We start from the raw sequence: 15,535 nt of genomic DNA, 5'->3' as shown, positions 1-15,535 counted from the left end.
TTATGTTACAGCCTTCTCTGAGAAGAAATTACTAGTAGTTGTCTTTATGAGACCTGAATCAATAGCCATCAAAGATGATGGAGTATCTTCTATTGATCTGGATCCAGATTGGATTAAGTACATAACAGAGACTAACGCTGACGTTCTCAAAATACAACAGTGACTTCAAGTAATTCTTCTTATATAAATCTGAGGCAGTAGATTAAAACCTGTGATCAGGTTACAGAAGCTGATGTATTAGACTTATAAATTCATACCTTGCTACCTAAGAAAGCTGTTAGAATGCCCTCCCCCCCCAAAAAAAAGAGTATCTTGCAGCCTGTTAGAAAAAAACGTAAGGAATGAAATCTTTGTTTTCAGGTCAACAGAAAATTTGTCATGAGTTCAAAGGACCCAAGATACTACCTGTATTTCATAGTACTGCCTACTCTTAAAGAAATGAAAGGTTTTCTAAAAGCCTGTAGTCTGTAGGAATAAAAAAGTGGAAGGAAAGCATGAAACTCTACACAGAGATTGGCTTGGGTAGGCTGTGAAAAATCATTTTAAAGAGTATATGCTGGTTTATTAATCTCTATGCAATAAAGGATTAAATTTTGAATATCTATTCAGTTCATGGTCCAGCATTCCTCTTAAAATGCTGATGTCTAGTTTGAACAAAATGTACAGCTTTAAGAAAGGTCACATAAAGAAGAGAAATATAATTTTTCAAATCAATACTTGCAACTTTGCTAGAAGAGAATGTTTGTTGAACTGTAGCATACTGTAGAAGACAAATTTGCACAGCATGCTACACTTAGCAAGTGTAGTTTGTTATATACTCCAAAAATAGATATAAAAAATGAAATACAAAAAGGCCTTTAAAAGTAGTAATTATTGTAGTAGCAAACAAACAAAACTGATTCTGTAAATACTTTTGTACTTAGCTGCGAGCCAACCAGGTGAGAGCAAACAGAGCTCCCTATTACACCTTCGCGGTGATAAAACGCCGGGATCCAAGACGGTTTAATGAAGCTAACATCAGAGCGCGTGACTCTGGCCTTAGGCACACTCTTATTTCCCTCTTCAGAAGGGAAGAACCATAACTGAATGCGTCTCTCCCGGGACCTGTTGGACAGGTAGGGGCCCCTCAGTCCGGAGCCCAACGCCTCAGCCGCGGCCGTTAACCGCCCCTCCCCAGCAGGGGGCGGAGCCGGCGCCGAAACCCCGCCCACCCGGCGCGCGCCTCTATTTATGCTCCGGCGTTGCCACGCCCCCCCCCCCCCCCCCCACGCCCCCTTCCCGCGTGCGCGCGCGGGCGCTCGGCTTCCGGCAAGTTCCGGGGCCGCGGCGTGGTGTAGTTCCGCCGAGGGGAACGGGGCGCGGGCGGTCACGTGGGCCCGGCGGCGCGGCGGAGCCCCGCCCACGCGGCGGAGGCGGGCGCGGGCGCGGGCGGGAGGCCGCCGCCGCTAGCCCGCTCCGCTGCTCCGCCGGCCCGGCCTCTCCGCGACCATGGTGGGAGCGAAATGAGCCCCGAGCCGGAGCCGCCGCCAGGCTCGGCGCGGGAGGGAGAAGAGGAGGAGGAGGAGGAGGAGGCGGCGGCGGCGGCGGCGGCGCCGAGAGAAGGCGGCGGCGCCAGGCGGGGCGGCTGCATCATGCTGGTGAAGAGGGTCTGCCTGAAGGCGGGCGGCGGCGGCGCGGTGAGTCGGGGCGGGAGGAGAGGAGCCGGCCGCGCTCTGCGGGGCCGCGCTGGTGCCCGGCGGCGGGCGAGCCGCGCGGGACGCTGCTCGCCGCGGGAGGTGCCCTGATGCCCGGGGGAAGCTTGGCAGATGCGGCTGCCGTCGCGTGCCGTCCGCCCCCCCTCCCCCCGGGCCTGGGGGCCGTTAACGGCCGGCGCTGAGGGGGCAGCGCGCGCCGGTTGCTGCTGCCTTCCCTGCCGGCGCGGGCGGGCCTGGGTGAGGTTGTTACCGAAGGCATCTGTAGGAAGGACTACTTTCGCGTTTGTAAGCGATGCGTGAGGAATTTCTAGCAGAAGCGTATTTCAGATGGCTTGAGCTTTTCCTTCGTACATCCTTGCTCATAGGCTATCTTAAAAACAAACCTGAGATCGCACCAGCTGAGCTTTGTGTCGTTGAGGCCAGGTGACTTATTCCAGGGTGGGTGGGCCGGGCTGAGAGGATATAACGTGCTCCTGCTTGTAGCAGGTGAACCCAGGGCAAAGAACGGGAGCAGAGGAGTTTAGGGAAATGCATAAGGTAACAAAATAGATGATTATGTCATTGACAGCTTTTAAAGGGGCCCAAATACAAAAATGGGCAAAGATGATAACTCATTTCACTTTCTATGGTATGTAATTCCAACCTTACAAAAGAGATTTAAACTTACTTGAAACCTGACTTACTAGCTCTTAATATATGTGTGTATTTATATATTTAGACTCCTTTCATGTTCAGGTGTCCTGAATAATGTATTTAGTGCTCGTTTACTCACCAAATTAGATGTGCTGAAAACATCATTTATGCTGAAAGTTTTTTTTTTAACATCCGTACATTTTGTCGGATGGCTGACCTCTGCTACTCGTGTTGTTTCCTCTGTCCTTCCATGTTCCATGTGTAATGATCCCTTTCCCCTGCCCCCAACCCCAAACACACGCTTGTGCCCTTAAGAGAGTTTGTGTTCTTGTAATGCATCTCCTACAAGACAGGAAGATATCAGGCTCTAGCCCTATCTTCTGTACATTGTTATAGCTGTAATAAAGTTATCCTTGCATCAGTTTAGGGCCTGCTTTATGATTTCTGACTAAATTGCCTATTTCTGTTTTGTTACTGCAGTTCATATACCTCCCTGTGACACTCACGTGGTTGTCATATTGTTAGAACACTTGCTAAGGCTTTGAATGAGCTTGTTCATTCTAAAATACTAGGGGCCAGATCATGGCTTTAGATATGAATGTAGAGATCTCTGAAACTTGTGGGAATGCAGCTCTGGCATTTGAAAGTGGAAACTTGCCCTTGGCCTGCTGATGAAGAAATAACAGAAATGAAATTTTGGTGATCTACTTTGGTCTATAAAAGATACTTCATGTAGGACAGAAGAATTCGAACAAAAATTAAGCTAACTTGATGTGACAAAGTGAAAATAATTATGAAGTTATCTGTCAGGTTGCACAAGGCTTTCTCTCCACTCTCCTCCCAGCTTGAGAAGAACAGGTTTCTGTTTCAGTTTTTCTGTAATTAACTTCTTCATGTTGAAGTCTTCTCTGGCATTGACTTTCTCGAGTGGAAGAACTAAAGAATAAATGCTGCACAGTGACTTTTCACAAAAGTCAATCATTGGCTCAAAAAATAATAAGGCAAAAACTGTGTTTAAGTAAATTCCATTGGAATTAAATCAGTTTCTGTTGGATGTATTACTTAGATTTCAGCAAGCTTCAAAACTTGAAGTAAATGATGCCATGGTCATTGTGTTACTGGTTATGCAATGTTGTTCCAACTAGATTTTGAACACTGATAGTATAAAACTTGGTATGGGTATTTTAAACTTTATGCCATGTACTTAATTTTTATACAGACTATCAGTAGCATGCTGCCATGCTAAAGAAGCTTTTTAGCAAAATACAATGCCATACTGTTCAAATAACTTTATTTTATAGGAGAAAACTTCAAATGGAATATGTAAGGAGAAAAAAATACTTGTGTATCTTTTTGTAAATCAAAACAGTCTCTGTTTTCAGACACTACAAAATGACACAGCTATTGTGGAGACAAAGACCTCTGGTCAACAAAATGAAATGTTTAGCAACAAAATAAAAAGTTTCTGAACCTTAAAACTGTGTGTCTTCAAAGAAAATTTACTAGTCATTATTCGTTAAACTCTGCTTTACAGAGTGATATGCATTCAGTGCATACCCAAAGAATTGCAGATTTTTATTCTTAGTTTTACAGTTTTTCTAATATTTCATAAAAGAATATAGCATCATAAGATTGATAAAGCACTATTTAAGGGTTAGGAAATTCTTCTGATATGCCTTTCAGTCCAGTGAGCTGGCTTCTTTCTTGCATGTAGGATTTAGAGACTTGCTAGTAGTAAATAGGTGAGTTGAATCAGCAGTTTGGTTATGTAGTTCCTTATATGGATCACATTTTAATCCTACAAAAAGAGTCATTTTTCATAGACTGTTAAATTTGAATAGTCAGAGATAAACTGTTCTGTCTTCTCAAGGTTGTTAATGCCACTCTGAATTTTCACACCATGTTAAATAAAAATAACACTGCTTCTGGACTTTGAATCATTGCAAGGAGTAATTAAGCTACTGTCTTAAATACAAATCATTCTCGTTTCTGTTCATATTGAGAGGTCACTTTCACTCTTTCAAGTTTTCTGTTGTCAGAGCCTAGATGATTAGCAATCAGTAACATTTTGAGTTGGGGGAGAAGTATGCTAGACTAGAGCAGTGAAAACTTGACTGTGTAACTGAGATTTGATTCTTTAGTACTGAAGTTCCAAGCTTACACTCATTGCCCAGTGGCTATTGGCTATCTGGTGGAGAAGCATGTGAGGTATATAAGTATGTTATGCCTTTGAACTAGCACCTGTACTTTTGAGAGAAAATTCTCCATGCCTTATGTGTGCCTATATTTTGTGAGGAAAGTTAAAGTTCAACACTTGGTAAATCAGCTGGCAGTTTTATATAGTGTAGAATGTTTGTGTATTTCTAGAAGTATTTTATTTTGACAATATGGTAGTGTCTAAAGCAGAGCTTTTACAATGTGGCATGCCTACGGTCATTATTATGTTGGATACTCTTCCTATTGCCCAATGACTTGGCTAAAAGACTGAACCAGGTAAGTGTTTTAATGTTTACCGATCCTCAGAGGTTTTCTGTTAACCAGGCTTCTCTCTTGTACATTTAAATGCAAATATGTTCCCAGTATCCCCAAAAAGGACATGGCAGGACATTTTATGCTTTGAGAGTAAATGATGTGAAATGCCACCTCACTTTTTAAAACCTAATGTCTCAGTTTTGCTTAATTCTCGATATTTAATATCATAAGGCAATGACAATTGATTTCTCTTCATCTTATTCAAGTTGCTCTCAGTTTAATAAGTTGCAGTTACATCTTTGCTCAGACGTTTCTGTTGCAGCTTGGACAATCCTACTTCATGATTCTTCCATACCTTTAACAGCCTTTTTCACCCTTTAATGGGCCTCTTCCACTTGTGCTTCTATAAAATATACTGTTCAACAATGTGCATTGTTTCAGACTCTGAACAAAATCAGCAGTCATGGGATAAGAGGAAAGATCCTTACAAACGAAAATGGGTAAAAGCTCCGGAAGCAGACAGTAAGAACAATCATGCAGGCACATCACATGCTTATGCAATAATGTAATGTTTTTCTTTCTAATAATGCTTATCACTAAATATACTTTAATCACTGCTGGATTATTAAGGTGGTGTTTTCCATGGTCCAAGGTGATCCAGGATAACATTCCTGAGTGGTAATCATTCTGTATGTGAGGCTAAAATTGTTTCTTCATATTTGCGTACATTAAAGTTACCTGCATTAATTTACTTGCCATTCAATTTCCCTGTCATTGACTCAATCAGCTTTGACTGTTTTTCATAATTGTCCTTTACCTTTTCTATCCTGAACTGCATTATATCAACCATGCCACACTGTAGTTCACACTTCTTACAGCTCATCTATGAATATATTGAACAAAGATTCTAGAACAGAATGCGAGGATTCATTTAATGTAACTTCTCTCTCCTATAAAATTTTTCTTAAACTTGCCTTGCTTCTTAAGTGAGTTTTTTTAACCCCCTGCAAGAACTTTGCTTCATTCTCTTTTCTTTAAGAGCCTTTGGTGAGGGACCTTGAGTAGTTTACTTGAATTTTCAGAAAGCTTATTAACTTGATCTGCCTTATCTATACATACATTTTATTCTTTCAAGCTTCTAAAGCATGTTTTCCCTTTAAAAAATCTGCATGGAATTTTTCCATTTCAGATGAGTTGTGGTTCTGATACTGTAGAGTTCTAGAATATGATTTATCTTATCTTTTTCTTGAGAGAGTGCATCACAATCCTAAGCATGTCCAGATACAGATTTATTGAAAGTATTTCTTTTGATGATGGAAACACGAATTTGATCAAAGTACAAACTGAATTAGTTGTGATCTATATTCCAGCTTGTATGCCATTTTTAAAAGTTTGCGCTTGAGTTTGAGTGAATTTTTGCCAGTTCTAACAAATGCAAAAAGATCACAAGACTTCTGTAGGGACCAGGGTATAATTAAGGTGACTTCTAAATAGTCCTTTTTGAATGCTAGACACTAGAATCTAGGAAGGGGGGAGGGGAGCAAGATAAGCAAATAATCTGCCTAGAGAGCTAGCTGGGTAATACAGGCAGAGAAAAGAGCCTCTATAACTACAAATTTAGTAAAAACTAAAATACAGTGGTACCATAATGCTTGTGCCAGAGTAAAAATGAATAATGAACCAATGATGCCGTACCAAAAACTGTTTGCTTTTTATCATTGGTCTTGAAACCATTGAAGTTCTTGGCGGGAGGGGGAAGGTGAGGAGGGAGAGAGGCGAGGGAGACTGAGGAAGTAATAGTGAAGATGTATGTGAAAATGGAATGTGCTTGATAATTTGGTATCACCTTCAAGGTCAAAATGATTCATACAAGAAAGTATGCTTCTGAATAAAAATTTACTTTTGTTCAACTGTTTAGTTTCTTGAAAATACAACAGTTGACCTTAGAGTACAGTGCAGGTGCTGTGCTAAAAGTTTTACTTGTAGCAGTTAATATTTGTAGGGGGAGAATGTTTCTACAGGCTTTTTTTTAAGGCTTTTTCCTTAAATAAAGTAACAATACTCTTAGTTATGCATTTAAGTGTTGGTTTAAAGTGCTGTGGAAACACTCAATACCCTTTGCCAAATCTCATCCACACTGAGATCTTACTATTTGATGGGAAAAAATTTGGGGTAGGGGAAGGAGGGAAAAGGAAAGTTTCTGTAATTATTAGTTCAGAAGTTCAGCTTCAATTTGATGTTGTATTATCCCTGAGATAACAGGATAATTCAGGTTAGAAGGTTCTTCAAGAGGTCCACCTTCTGACTCACAGCAGGATCAGCTCTGAGGCCAGATCAGGTTTCTCAGGGTTTTTATCCATTTGGAGCTTGAAAGCCTCCAAAGACAGAGCCTGCACAACCTCTCTGGGTGACCTGTTCCACTGCTTGATTGCCCTCAAGGAGGGGGAAAAAGTATGGTGTATTCATCTAATTAAAGCAAGTTTTTTTCTTAATCTGCCTAGTCCTCATTCTCATGCAAATTTGAAAAGTTTGAAAAGGAACTTTGGAGGGCTTCCTCATTCAAAAAGTGAGAAGTGGTTTTGTTCTGGCATAAGCAGATTACTCACAGATGCAAAACAGTAGTGAAATGTTTGAAATTTGCTATTGACATTCGGGGTGCTTTTGCAGCCAGTTTGAGCAATGAATGTAAGTAAAGTACAAGCTTGATTTTTGTATAGGTAAACAGTTGGCCTAAAACTTACCATAGAATCATAGAATTGGTAAGGTTGGAAGGGACCTCTGGAGATCATCTAGTTCAACCCTCGAATGAGTGTCCCATACGGGGATCAAACCCACAACCTTGGAGTTATTAGCACCATGCTCTAACCAACTGGGCTAAACCTAACCCCGTAATATTCATATACAATTACTATAAATTTGAACTTTGTCCTGAAGATTTAGAGTAAAGCTAGCTTTAAAACCTTACCTTAATGTGAAATATTTTAGGGTGAGCTGTAGTTGTTTTCCTTTAAAATCACTAAGAGAAGGTATACTTGCTGCTGCAACATAATAATTTCTTTTGCTTTGTCTGTGAGCAGTGCCTCACCAGCTGGCTTTATAATCTTGATATCTTCTCATGGATTTGTTCATGTTCAACAGCTGTGTTCTAACTTAAGTTTTTCACATCCCGGTAGTTCTTGCTATTGTCCTCAAATTAACATGTGGATTTTTATCCAGCTTCTTAGAATTGGATGTAGGGGGAAAATAAGCTTAAAAGGAGGAAAAACATTGCAAAATTGGAAAAATAATAGCTATTTTGTTAACTTGTGTGACATCTGGCACTCATTTCATAGTGATGGCTTAAATTTTTCCTGTTAAGCATTTGAGATTGTGTAATATTTTGCTTGTTATTGATTATGCAAGTGTAATAGTTTTACCAACAGCTGCATTTGAAAATGAGCATAATGTTCATACATAATTTCTCAGCCCACACACTAGGCAGTTGTAGGAAAGTCTGCATGGACAGAAAGTAATCCTGTAATAAATTTTAAAGCATTAACATGTTAGAAATGGGGTGGCCCCAGAAAAGTTACTAAGAGTGAGTGGAGGGAGGAAAAGAAAGCAGTTTGTAAATTGACCAGATCCCTGCTACTTCTATTTATATTTTTGTTAAAAAATTTATTTTGCCCCCTCCATATTTTCTAGTTCAAGAATCCTAATGTTCTTTGTGCTTCAAATTGCTACCCATTGTGCATCTGTAGGTCTCAGATTCTCTCTATGCAATTTGCATACAGTTGTCTTCTGTTGCAAAACGCTTTCTCAGTACAGAAATGGACCCTACCCATTTCTTTTGGATAGATTCTTCTTAAAAGGCCATGTCAAGAGACTTGCTTTTGGGAAACTCCTGAAGCTCTTTTTTGAACCTAGTAGAGGCATTTTTGCCCATTTTAATTAACAGTTTTGGTTGTGTACCTGTTCAGTTGTAAACTTCTTCTTTCAAATATCTTGACACAGATTTACAAAAAAAAATAAAAATTTGTGATGAGAGTTTTTAGAGCCTACTGAAAAGATACCTGCCCTCTGGATGTCTATCTGCATTAGTCTGTTGGACAAAATCAGTGAATTTTTCTTGTTTTCATTATTGTAGTTATCTGATAGTCACTTGCCTGAGTGTTCTTCAGGTAGTCTAGATGGCTAAAGCTCTATAAAGAAAACTGAAAATCATCAGTTACAGTCTATGCAGATCACTGACATTGGTATATCTTAAACTATTTTTATGTCTGTTTTGGAATGCTTGACTTGATTTTCACAGGCATATATTCCTTTCAGGATTTAAATTTTACTTTTCCAGGTTATCTTCTAATTCCAAAAGGGTATAGAGATACTTGCTTTCTTACAGTTCAGTATAACTATCTGCTGCATAACACTGCCAAAAGATGACACTGCCAAATTTCTTTTCATCTCCAAGAAATATTCATTTGGGATCATGGCATTTCTTTCACAGAAGGATCTACGTGGCTACTGAAAAATAGGCAAATATTTTTGAATATGGAAGTGCATCTTTTTGTTCAACCATCTAAGTCTCAGATGAAGTCCCCATGCAATAAAAACTTTTGGTTTTGTTATGCTCTAAGTCTGGTGCTTAAAAAAGCAGCAACAAAACCCCATAATATTTAGTGTCATTGGAACTGTTTGTGGGAATGTAAAATACCATTGTGTACGGTCCAGCATCACACTTAGTAATGTAGAGGTTGGGGGAAGTAGAATAGGAGGGAGTAGAATAGAGGTGGGGGAAAGTTGGGGAGTCCTTTACTAGTCTCTACTGTAAAGTGTGCTTTTTTCTGAGGGGAGAAAAGTGAGAAGTGGTGAGAAGGTTCTTCAAACTGAAGCATCATCTGTCTTAAACAATATCCTTACTGACAGACATCTTGGCAAAAAATATACTCTTAAAATTATTACCCTATTTGATTATCCAGAAGTACTTGTAGACTTCTTATATGAATAAAATATATGTGATCTTTAAAAACTTGGCTATTTTGAGATTAAAAACTGCATGGTAACATTTTGCAGAAATGGTAATGTTTGAAAGTTATCAGTGTCTCAGCGACAGTCTTTGATCTAGGACATGATATTTTCCTAGAGAGGTAAATATTTTCCTTAAAATTGTAGCTTTTAAGCAGGCTAGATATATATATATATATATATAAATCGCATTAGTTGGAAAAGTACCATCTGCATTAGCTTGAGTTTGCTACTACAGACTTTGAAATCTGGAAAGTGTAAAATTATTAGAAGTAGGCACCTAAACTGTCTTGGCAATAGGGATTTCTTTAAAAAAAAATCTTTAATATAGGCAGCAGACTTGAATCTTGTTAAAAGTGCTTTCTAATCCTATCATGACTAGTAATTGAGACGAAAGATACTGGACAGGAAAAACTAAGTGTATGATTGTGCTCTGCCTTTTGTAGTAGGCTGTCTGACTTCTTCAGATTTAGTGGGAGATCCCAAGATTCATGTTCTCTTTGTTCTCCAGCTACCCAAATGTGGTGATATAGCTGACGTGTCACTAGGTGGTGTCTCTTGAACTGCACCCAGCGTTGTTTTATTGTGCAATTTGCAAGAAAGCATCCTTTCATCTATTGGGTAAACTTGAGATTTTTATGGGAGTACTAGATGAGAACACTCTACTATTCCTTTCTAAGAGTTACTGATTTCTTGAGTGGAATGGCTTTGAATCAGCTGGAAACCCCGAAAAATCAAGCTTCTACAGGGCAAATATTAATGTAAAGGGAAAAATAAGTTTAGATCTTGAAAACTTATTAAAATGATTGCTATGGTTAAGGATAGATACAGAAACAAAAGAAAACAACTATTCTGTTGCACGAAGGGTTTTGTGTAGTTCAGCTAAAGAAAATGCTCCTAGATCTGTCAGCTAGGATCCAGTCCTTGCGTGTTGCATGGCTGTGTGTTCACAAGCAGCATGAACATTTCTGTGCTAGTTCTTCCTGGGAACTATATATTGACTGGCAGAGTAGCTCCTGGATCTGTAGTCTGTGGGCATAATTGGTCAACAGAAAACTTTACAGAGTGCATAAGCTGCCAGTTCTTATACTTTGGCAGTTTCATATACAAAATTCTGTTCTCTTCTGCTTATGCATGTTGTCATAGTTTTGTCGTAGTAGTGACATAGCCTTCATAAAAGACTACAAAATAGACTAAGGTGTATTTCATTGCCACTGGTTTGAACCTTATGGAGTTAGCAAGGAGAATTACAAAGCCTGTAGCACTACTGCAGAGGGTTGGGAATCCTTCAAGGAGAAGGGAACCCAAATACAGACTGAAGGGGAGAATAGTGTAAGGCAATGTCAGGAATGGATAAATAGTTCTCTTCGGGCAGCAAGAGACTGAGGGAACAATCTTTGCAAAGTTTCTTGGAGATCTTTAGTCATTTTGTAATAATTCTTCACCCTTGTTTGGTTTATTATTGTTTCCAAGGGCCTGGCAGTAGGTCATCTTGAAAGCTGATTATGTTCTCAGAATACGCTTGTAGAACATCTTTGCACATATAATGGACTAGATGTGTATAGCCACTGCAAATGTTTTTCTTTTTTAGCAACAAGGTATTGGTCGGCCAAGCGTATACCATGCGGTGGTGGTCATATTTCTAGAATTCTTTGCCTGGGGACTGTTGACAACTCCAATGCTAACAGTAAGTATCACTGGTCTGTCTAAAAGTAATGACAAAGGCTAATTTGTTACTTACAAAAAATAATACTTTTTTTTTGTTTTATACTTTCTGCTGAAATCTGAAATTCAGAAGTGGTCTCTTTTAACATTCACCACTGTAAAGTGGTAGTATTCTAAAGCTGAGATCTGGACTGCTGGAAGACTAAAAGATGGTCTGAAATATATTACTATATTTTAAGTATTTTTTTTCACCTTTTAAAGGAGCTGAATATGTGTAAGGTTCTCTGTAGATTTTTTTTAAGACTTCATAGCCCATTTCATCAGCTAATCTTAACCATTGAATAATCAACACTTTCCATAATTTTGTACTCTAGTGTGGGCTGGTTGTTGTGTCAGCATATAACTTGAAGTAAAATATAAAGGCTTTCATGTAAGAAATGGATTTTACAAGTATTTCATCTGATCTGGATTGCAGGTATGTTCTAGATGAATAGGTAATTTGAATGTTTGGTAATAAGATATGAAGCCTTTCATCTGAACATATGGATCTTATTTGTTGAAATCAGATGTGCCTAAGTTTAGTTATCAAAAGTCTGTTAGCCCAGTTTTTCACCAGGTGATACGAGGATGTTTTGAATACATGAGTGGCATGGTTTTTGGGACAGGAGACTGTTATTTCCAATGTTCCTTCCCCAATCTCCAGGTAAAATCAGCTACATTGCTCTTAAAAGGTGTTTGTGTAACCTTCTTAAAGATACTTGATGATCTCTTTATGATAGTCTAATAATAGAGCACATATAATTGGTTAACAGATTTCCATAAAGTAGATGTCTCGCTGGATTGCTGTCCTGTCTTGCCAGAGTGAAAGTATAAGGAAGATTGATGGGTGTTCATTATTTTATTTTTTAAACCAGAGTGCTTAACTTCACTTTGTGCTTGATTAGCACCTACAATTTCAAGGGATGATGTTCTGACAGTATTTCTTGCTTAGTCTTCAAAAATTCTGTAGTAAAACTGTATTTTATATTAGGTGGGTATCTTCTTTAGTGTTGTATGCAGTTTAAAAAGTTCCGTGTAGATTTGTGCTGTCAGTCATATGCAGCTATAATTGTAATTTTTGAAATTAATATTTCTCAGCGCACTGTATTTAATGGGAGTGTTATAAAGTGCTTCTAACATAAATGAAAATTATTATTTAGACTTAAGTATTTGGATTTTACACTTTTAGAAATAAGTGGTGGTCTTGAATGTCTTCCTGTATTTTGAATGTTGTACCTCTACACAATCTTAAATACTTACGAGGCTGTTGCATTTGATTGAAAAGTAAATGTGAAGCACTAACTTAAATATAATGGTGTAACATGACACAGGCGACTTCTGTATGCTTGTGGCTTGTCTTTATATTTAATCAGCTCTTCAGAACGCATGGTGCTTGTTTTAAGCTGTTTCAGATCTGGTTTGATATTTGCACCCCTCTCCTTCATTACATGGTCGTGATAACTTAGGTTGGCATGCTGATCGGCCAGTAGCACTAGAGGTCACAGAGAGCCTTCTTAAGAACAGGTCCAGCCTTTGAACTGCCAGCTGCCCATTTGTGTTCAGCTTTGTCTACTAGCAAGAAAAGGGCAGAACTGTGCTGATCAAAATTCCTGATCACTCAGGTTTTGGTTGTTGTTTTTCAGATACGCCGGGTCATGCTCAACACTCAGATTAAAATGTTTTGTTGTCTATTACCAAAATAAATTGCAGGCAGTTCATCATAGCTGAGATTATTTAATGTATTCTAGAGTTCTTTTCACCTTCTTTTGGCATCTGTTTGTCAAAGAAGCTGTAGTGCTTGTATGTCATACTATACTTGGATAAGAAAAGATTTAAAGTGTTTACAAAACATACACAAAGGAGGTATTGCTTACAGAATGGCCAGTACTCGTGCCCATTACTCTGTGAGCTTGTAAGTGAATATTGGTGAATTACCATAAATGGTATTAATCACTTAATGTCTTCAATATTGTATTTTTTATAAATAGATAAATATCTAATATCAAATGCTTTACTCCATGGCAATTCTCTCTATTAATTTCTTGGTTTTTGTCTTTTGAAAGTAATTTACTGACACAAACTAGAACCTATACCAGCGCTGGTAGCTTTCTAGCAGAATACTGGAAAATGCTTACAGAAAGATAATTAGACCTGAGCTTCCTGCTTCCCATTTTTGCTAAGACTTGCAAGACATCTGCTTTCTAGAGTACCTGTATTGATCTCTAGCTTTTTCTTCCACTTGCATCAGAAGATCAATGGCCGAACAGGTGCAGAATTGTTTTCAATATCTACACAAATGGAAATATCAGTAGGAAAAGAGGTGTATGTAAGCACCCCTTATAAGCAGATATTCTAACATAACAAGAATTAATCTGAGCTTTTTTTTTTTAAAAAAAACCTATGGTTTGGCTATCTTGCCCATTCCTGAAAAGATGATGCTGATGTCTTTCAGTGACACTGAAGTTTTCTTCAAGTTAGCGAATTTCTCAATATACACATCTACAATTTTTGTAGATGTTGTCACTTCTATTCATAGATAAAAGCAGCAAGCCAGTTTGAAGACATCCTTTAAGAGCTTGAATAAATGGCTAGTTTATGTAGGCATTACTTACTTACCATCCATTTTTGAAAAGTTTGTGTATACGTACTTTGATTATATCCATATATATATTTTTTAAAATCATTATCACCTGCAAGCCTTTTAACTCTCTTCGACCTTTATGGACAATCTCTTTATTATAGATTAGTCTTAATTCAATGGCAAGCTTGTTAAAGCCCCTTAAGTGAACTCATAGCAGTATTTAAAGACTGTATTAACCACTCAGAACTGTTGCTAGTATTCATAAATGTTAATTTTTTGTCAAAACTGTTTCTAATTGTGGTCATTGGAAATCTGCAGTTTGTGCTCATAACAGTAAGTTGGCTGTCATACTTTTCTTTCTTCCTCTTTTCCATCCCTAAGTCCAGTTTAAGGTTGTGATAATTCTCTTAAGTGGGGACTAATGTAATGTGAAGAGGGACAGGAAAAGGTGGAGTCTATGGATGCATACAGTTCAGGAAGTTTGCACAGTACCTTTTCAGGTACTGAGAATTGTGAATATAGCATGTGTTTTTTTCTAGGTATATGGGGGATTTTTCTGGTTTCATTTCTTATTTGGCAGACTAACAGTTACTTGAACCTCATTTTCACTCCTACTTAGTAACAGTAGTCCAATCAACCGTATGAAGAAATCATCTGCTAAAGGTCTGATTTGTATGATATGGACACTTTTTCCTTATATTAATACCCTTTCTGAGCAAAATATCCCAGACAAAAATATCTGTTCATTTCCCATGTGTGCACACAGAAGCATTTATGCTGGTAAATCGGTATTAAAACTTACATATTTTTTTCACAAAATGTTGATAAAAAATATAACATATAATCATGGGATAAAATATTTTTTTAAAAAAGTCACAGTTGAGCTATCCTGTTTTACAAATCAAATCTAAACCTTGAATTCATTTTTCTCCTGTCTCTCCTGATTCTTTTTTTTTTCTCCTTCAGGTCTTACATGAAACATTCTCTCATCATACATTTTTAATGAATGGTCTTATTCAAGGAGTTAAGGTAAGATAGCTTAGAAACACACTGAGCTAAATATTCTTTCTGCTATTGCTTTCTTTCTAGTGCAGCATAACACTTGTGAGTAACATTTAAAAGCAATGAGTGGAGGGTTCCCTAGCATCAGAGGCTAACTAAAATTGGCTGGAGTAAACTTCAGTGTAAGTACATACCTTAGGTACTTGCAGAACCATGTTTTTCTAATTTTTGGACTTTTGGCAGATCTGGATCGTTGTGAGAACACTGCTATTTAGGAGGTAGATACCTCTCTTCTGGAGGTTTTGCAGAGCTCAGATCTGTGAAAGAGCTTGTTTTAATTCTGCACTGTAGTACAAAACAAATGAGTCCTAGATTCTAGGGCTTTATGAACTGTTTTGTTACCTAAATGTAGTAATCTCACGATTAATGCAATGGAGAGAACATACTA

General features: G+C 38.3%; 1 protein-coding gene across 2 annotated transcripts in view; it reads left to right on the top strand.

Moving 5' to 3' along the window:
• Positions 1–1,417: 1,417 nt before the first annotated feature.
• Positions 1,418–15,535, top strand: part of MFSD14B (major facilitator superfamily domain containing 14B) — a 32,450-nt gene continuing 18,332 nt past the window's right edge. For both annotated transcript variants that reach the window (XM_062599824.1, XM_062599823.1), the window contains exons 1-3: positions 1,418–1,676; positions 11,392–11,487; positions 15,052–15,114. In XM_062599824.1, coding sequence (XP_062455808.1) covers positions 1,503–1,676; positions 11,392–11,487; positions 15,052–15,114 — 333 coding nt within the window. In that variant the 5' untranslated portion in view covers positions 1,418–1,502. The remainder of the gene's footprint in view (positions 1,677–11,391; positions 11,488–15,051; positions 15,115–15,535) is intronic.

This window comes from Rhea pennata, chromosome Z (assembly GCF_028389875.1).
Source record: "Rhea pennata isolate bPtePen1 chromosome Z, bPtePen1.pri, whole genome shotgun sequence".
Classification (NCBI taxonomy): Eukaryota; Metazoa; Chordata; class Aves; order Rheiformes; family Rheidae; genus Rhea; species Rhea pennata.
The sequence above is the reverse complement of the archived record's forward strand: the minus strand, read 5'-3'. Positions and strand labels throughout refer to the sequence as shown.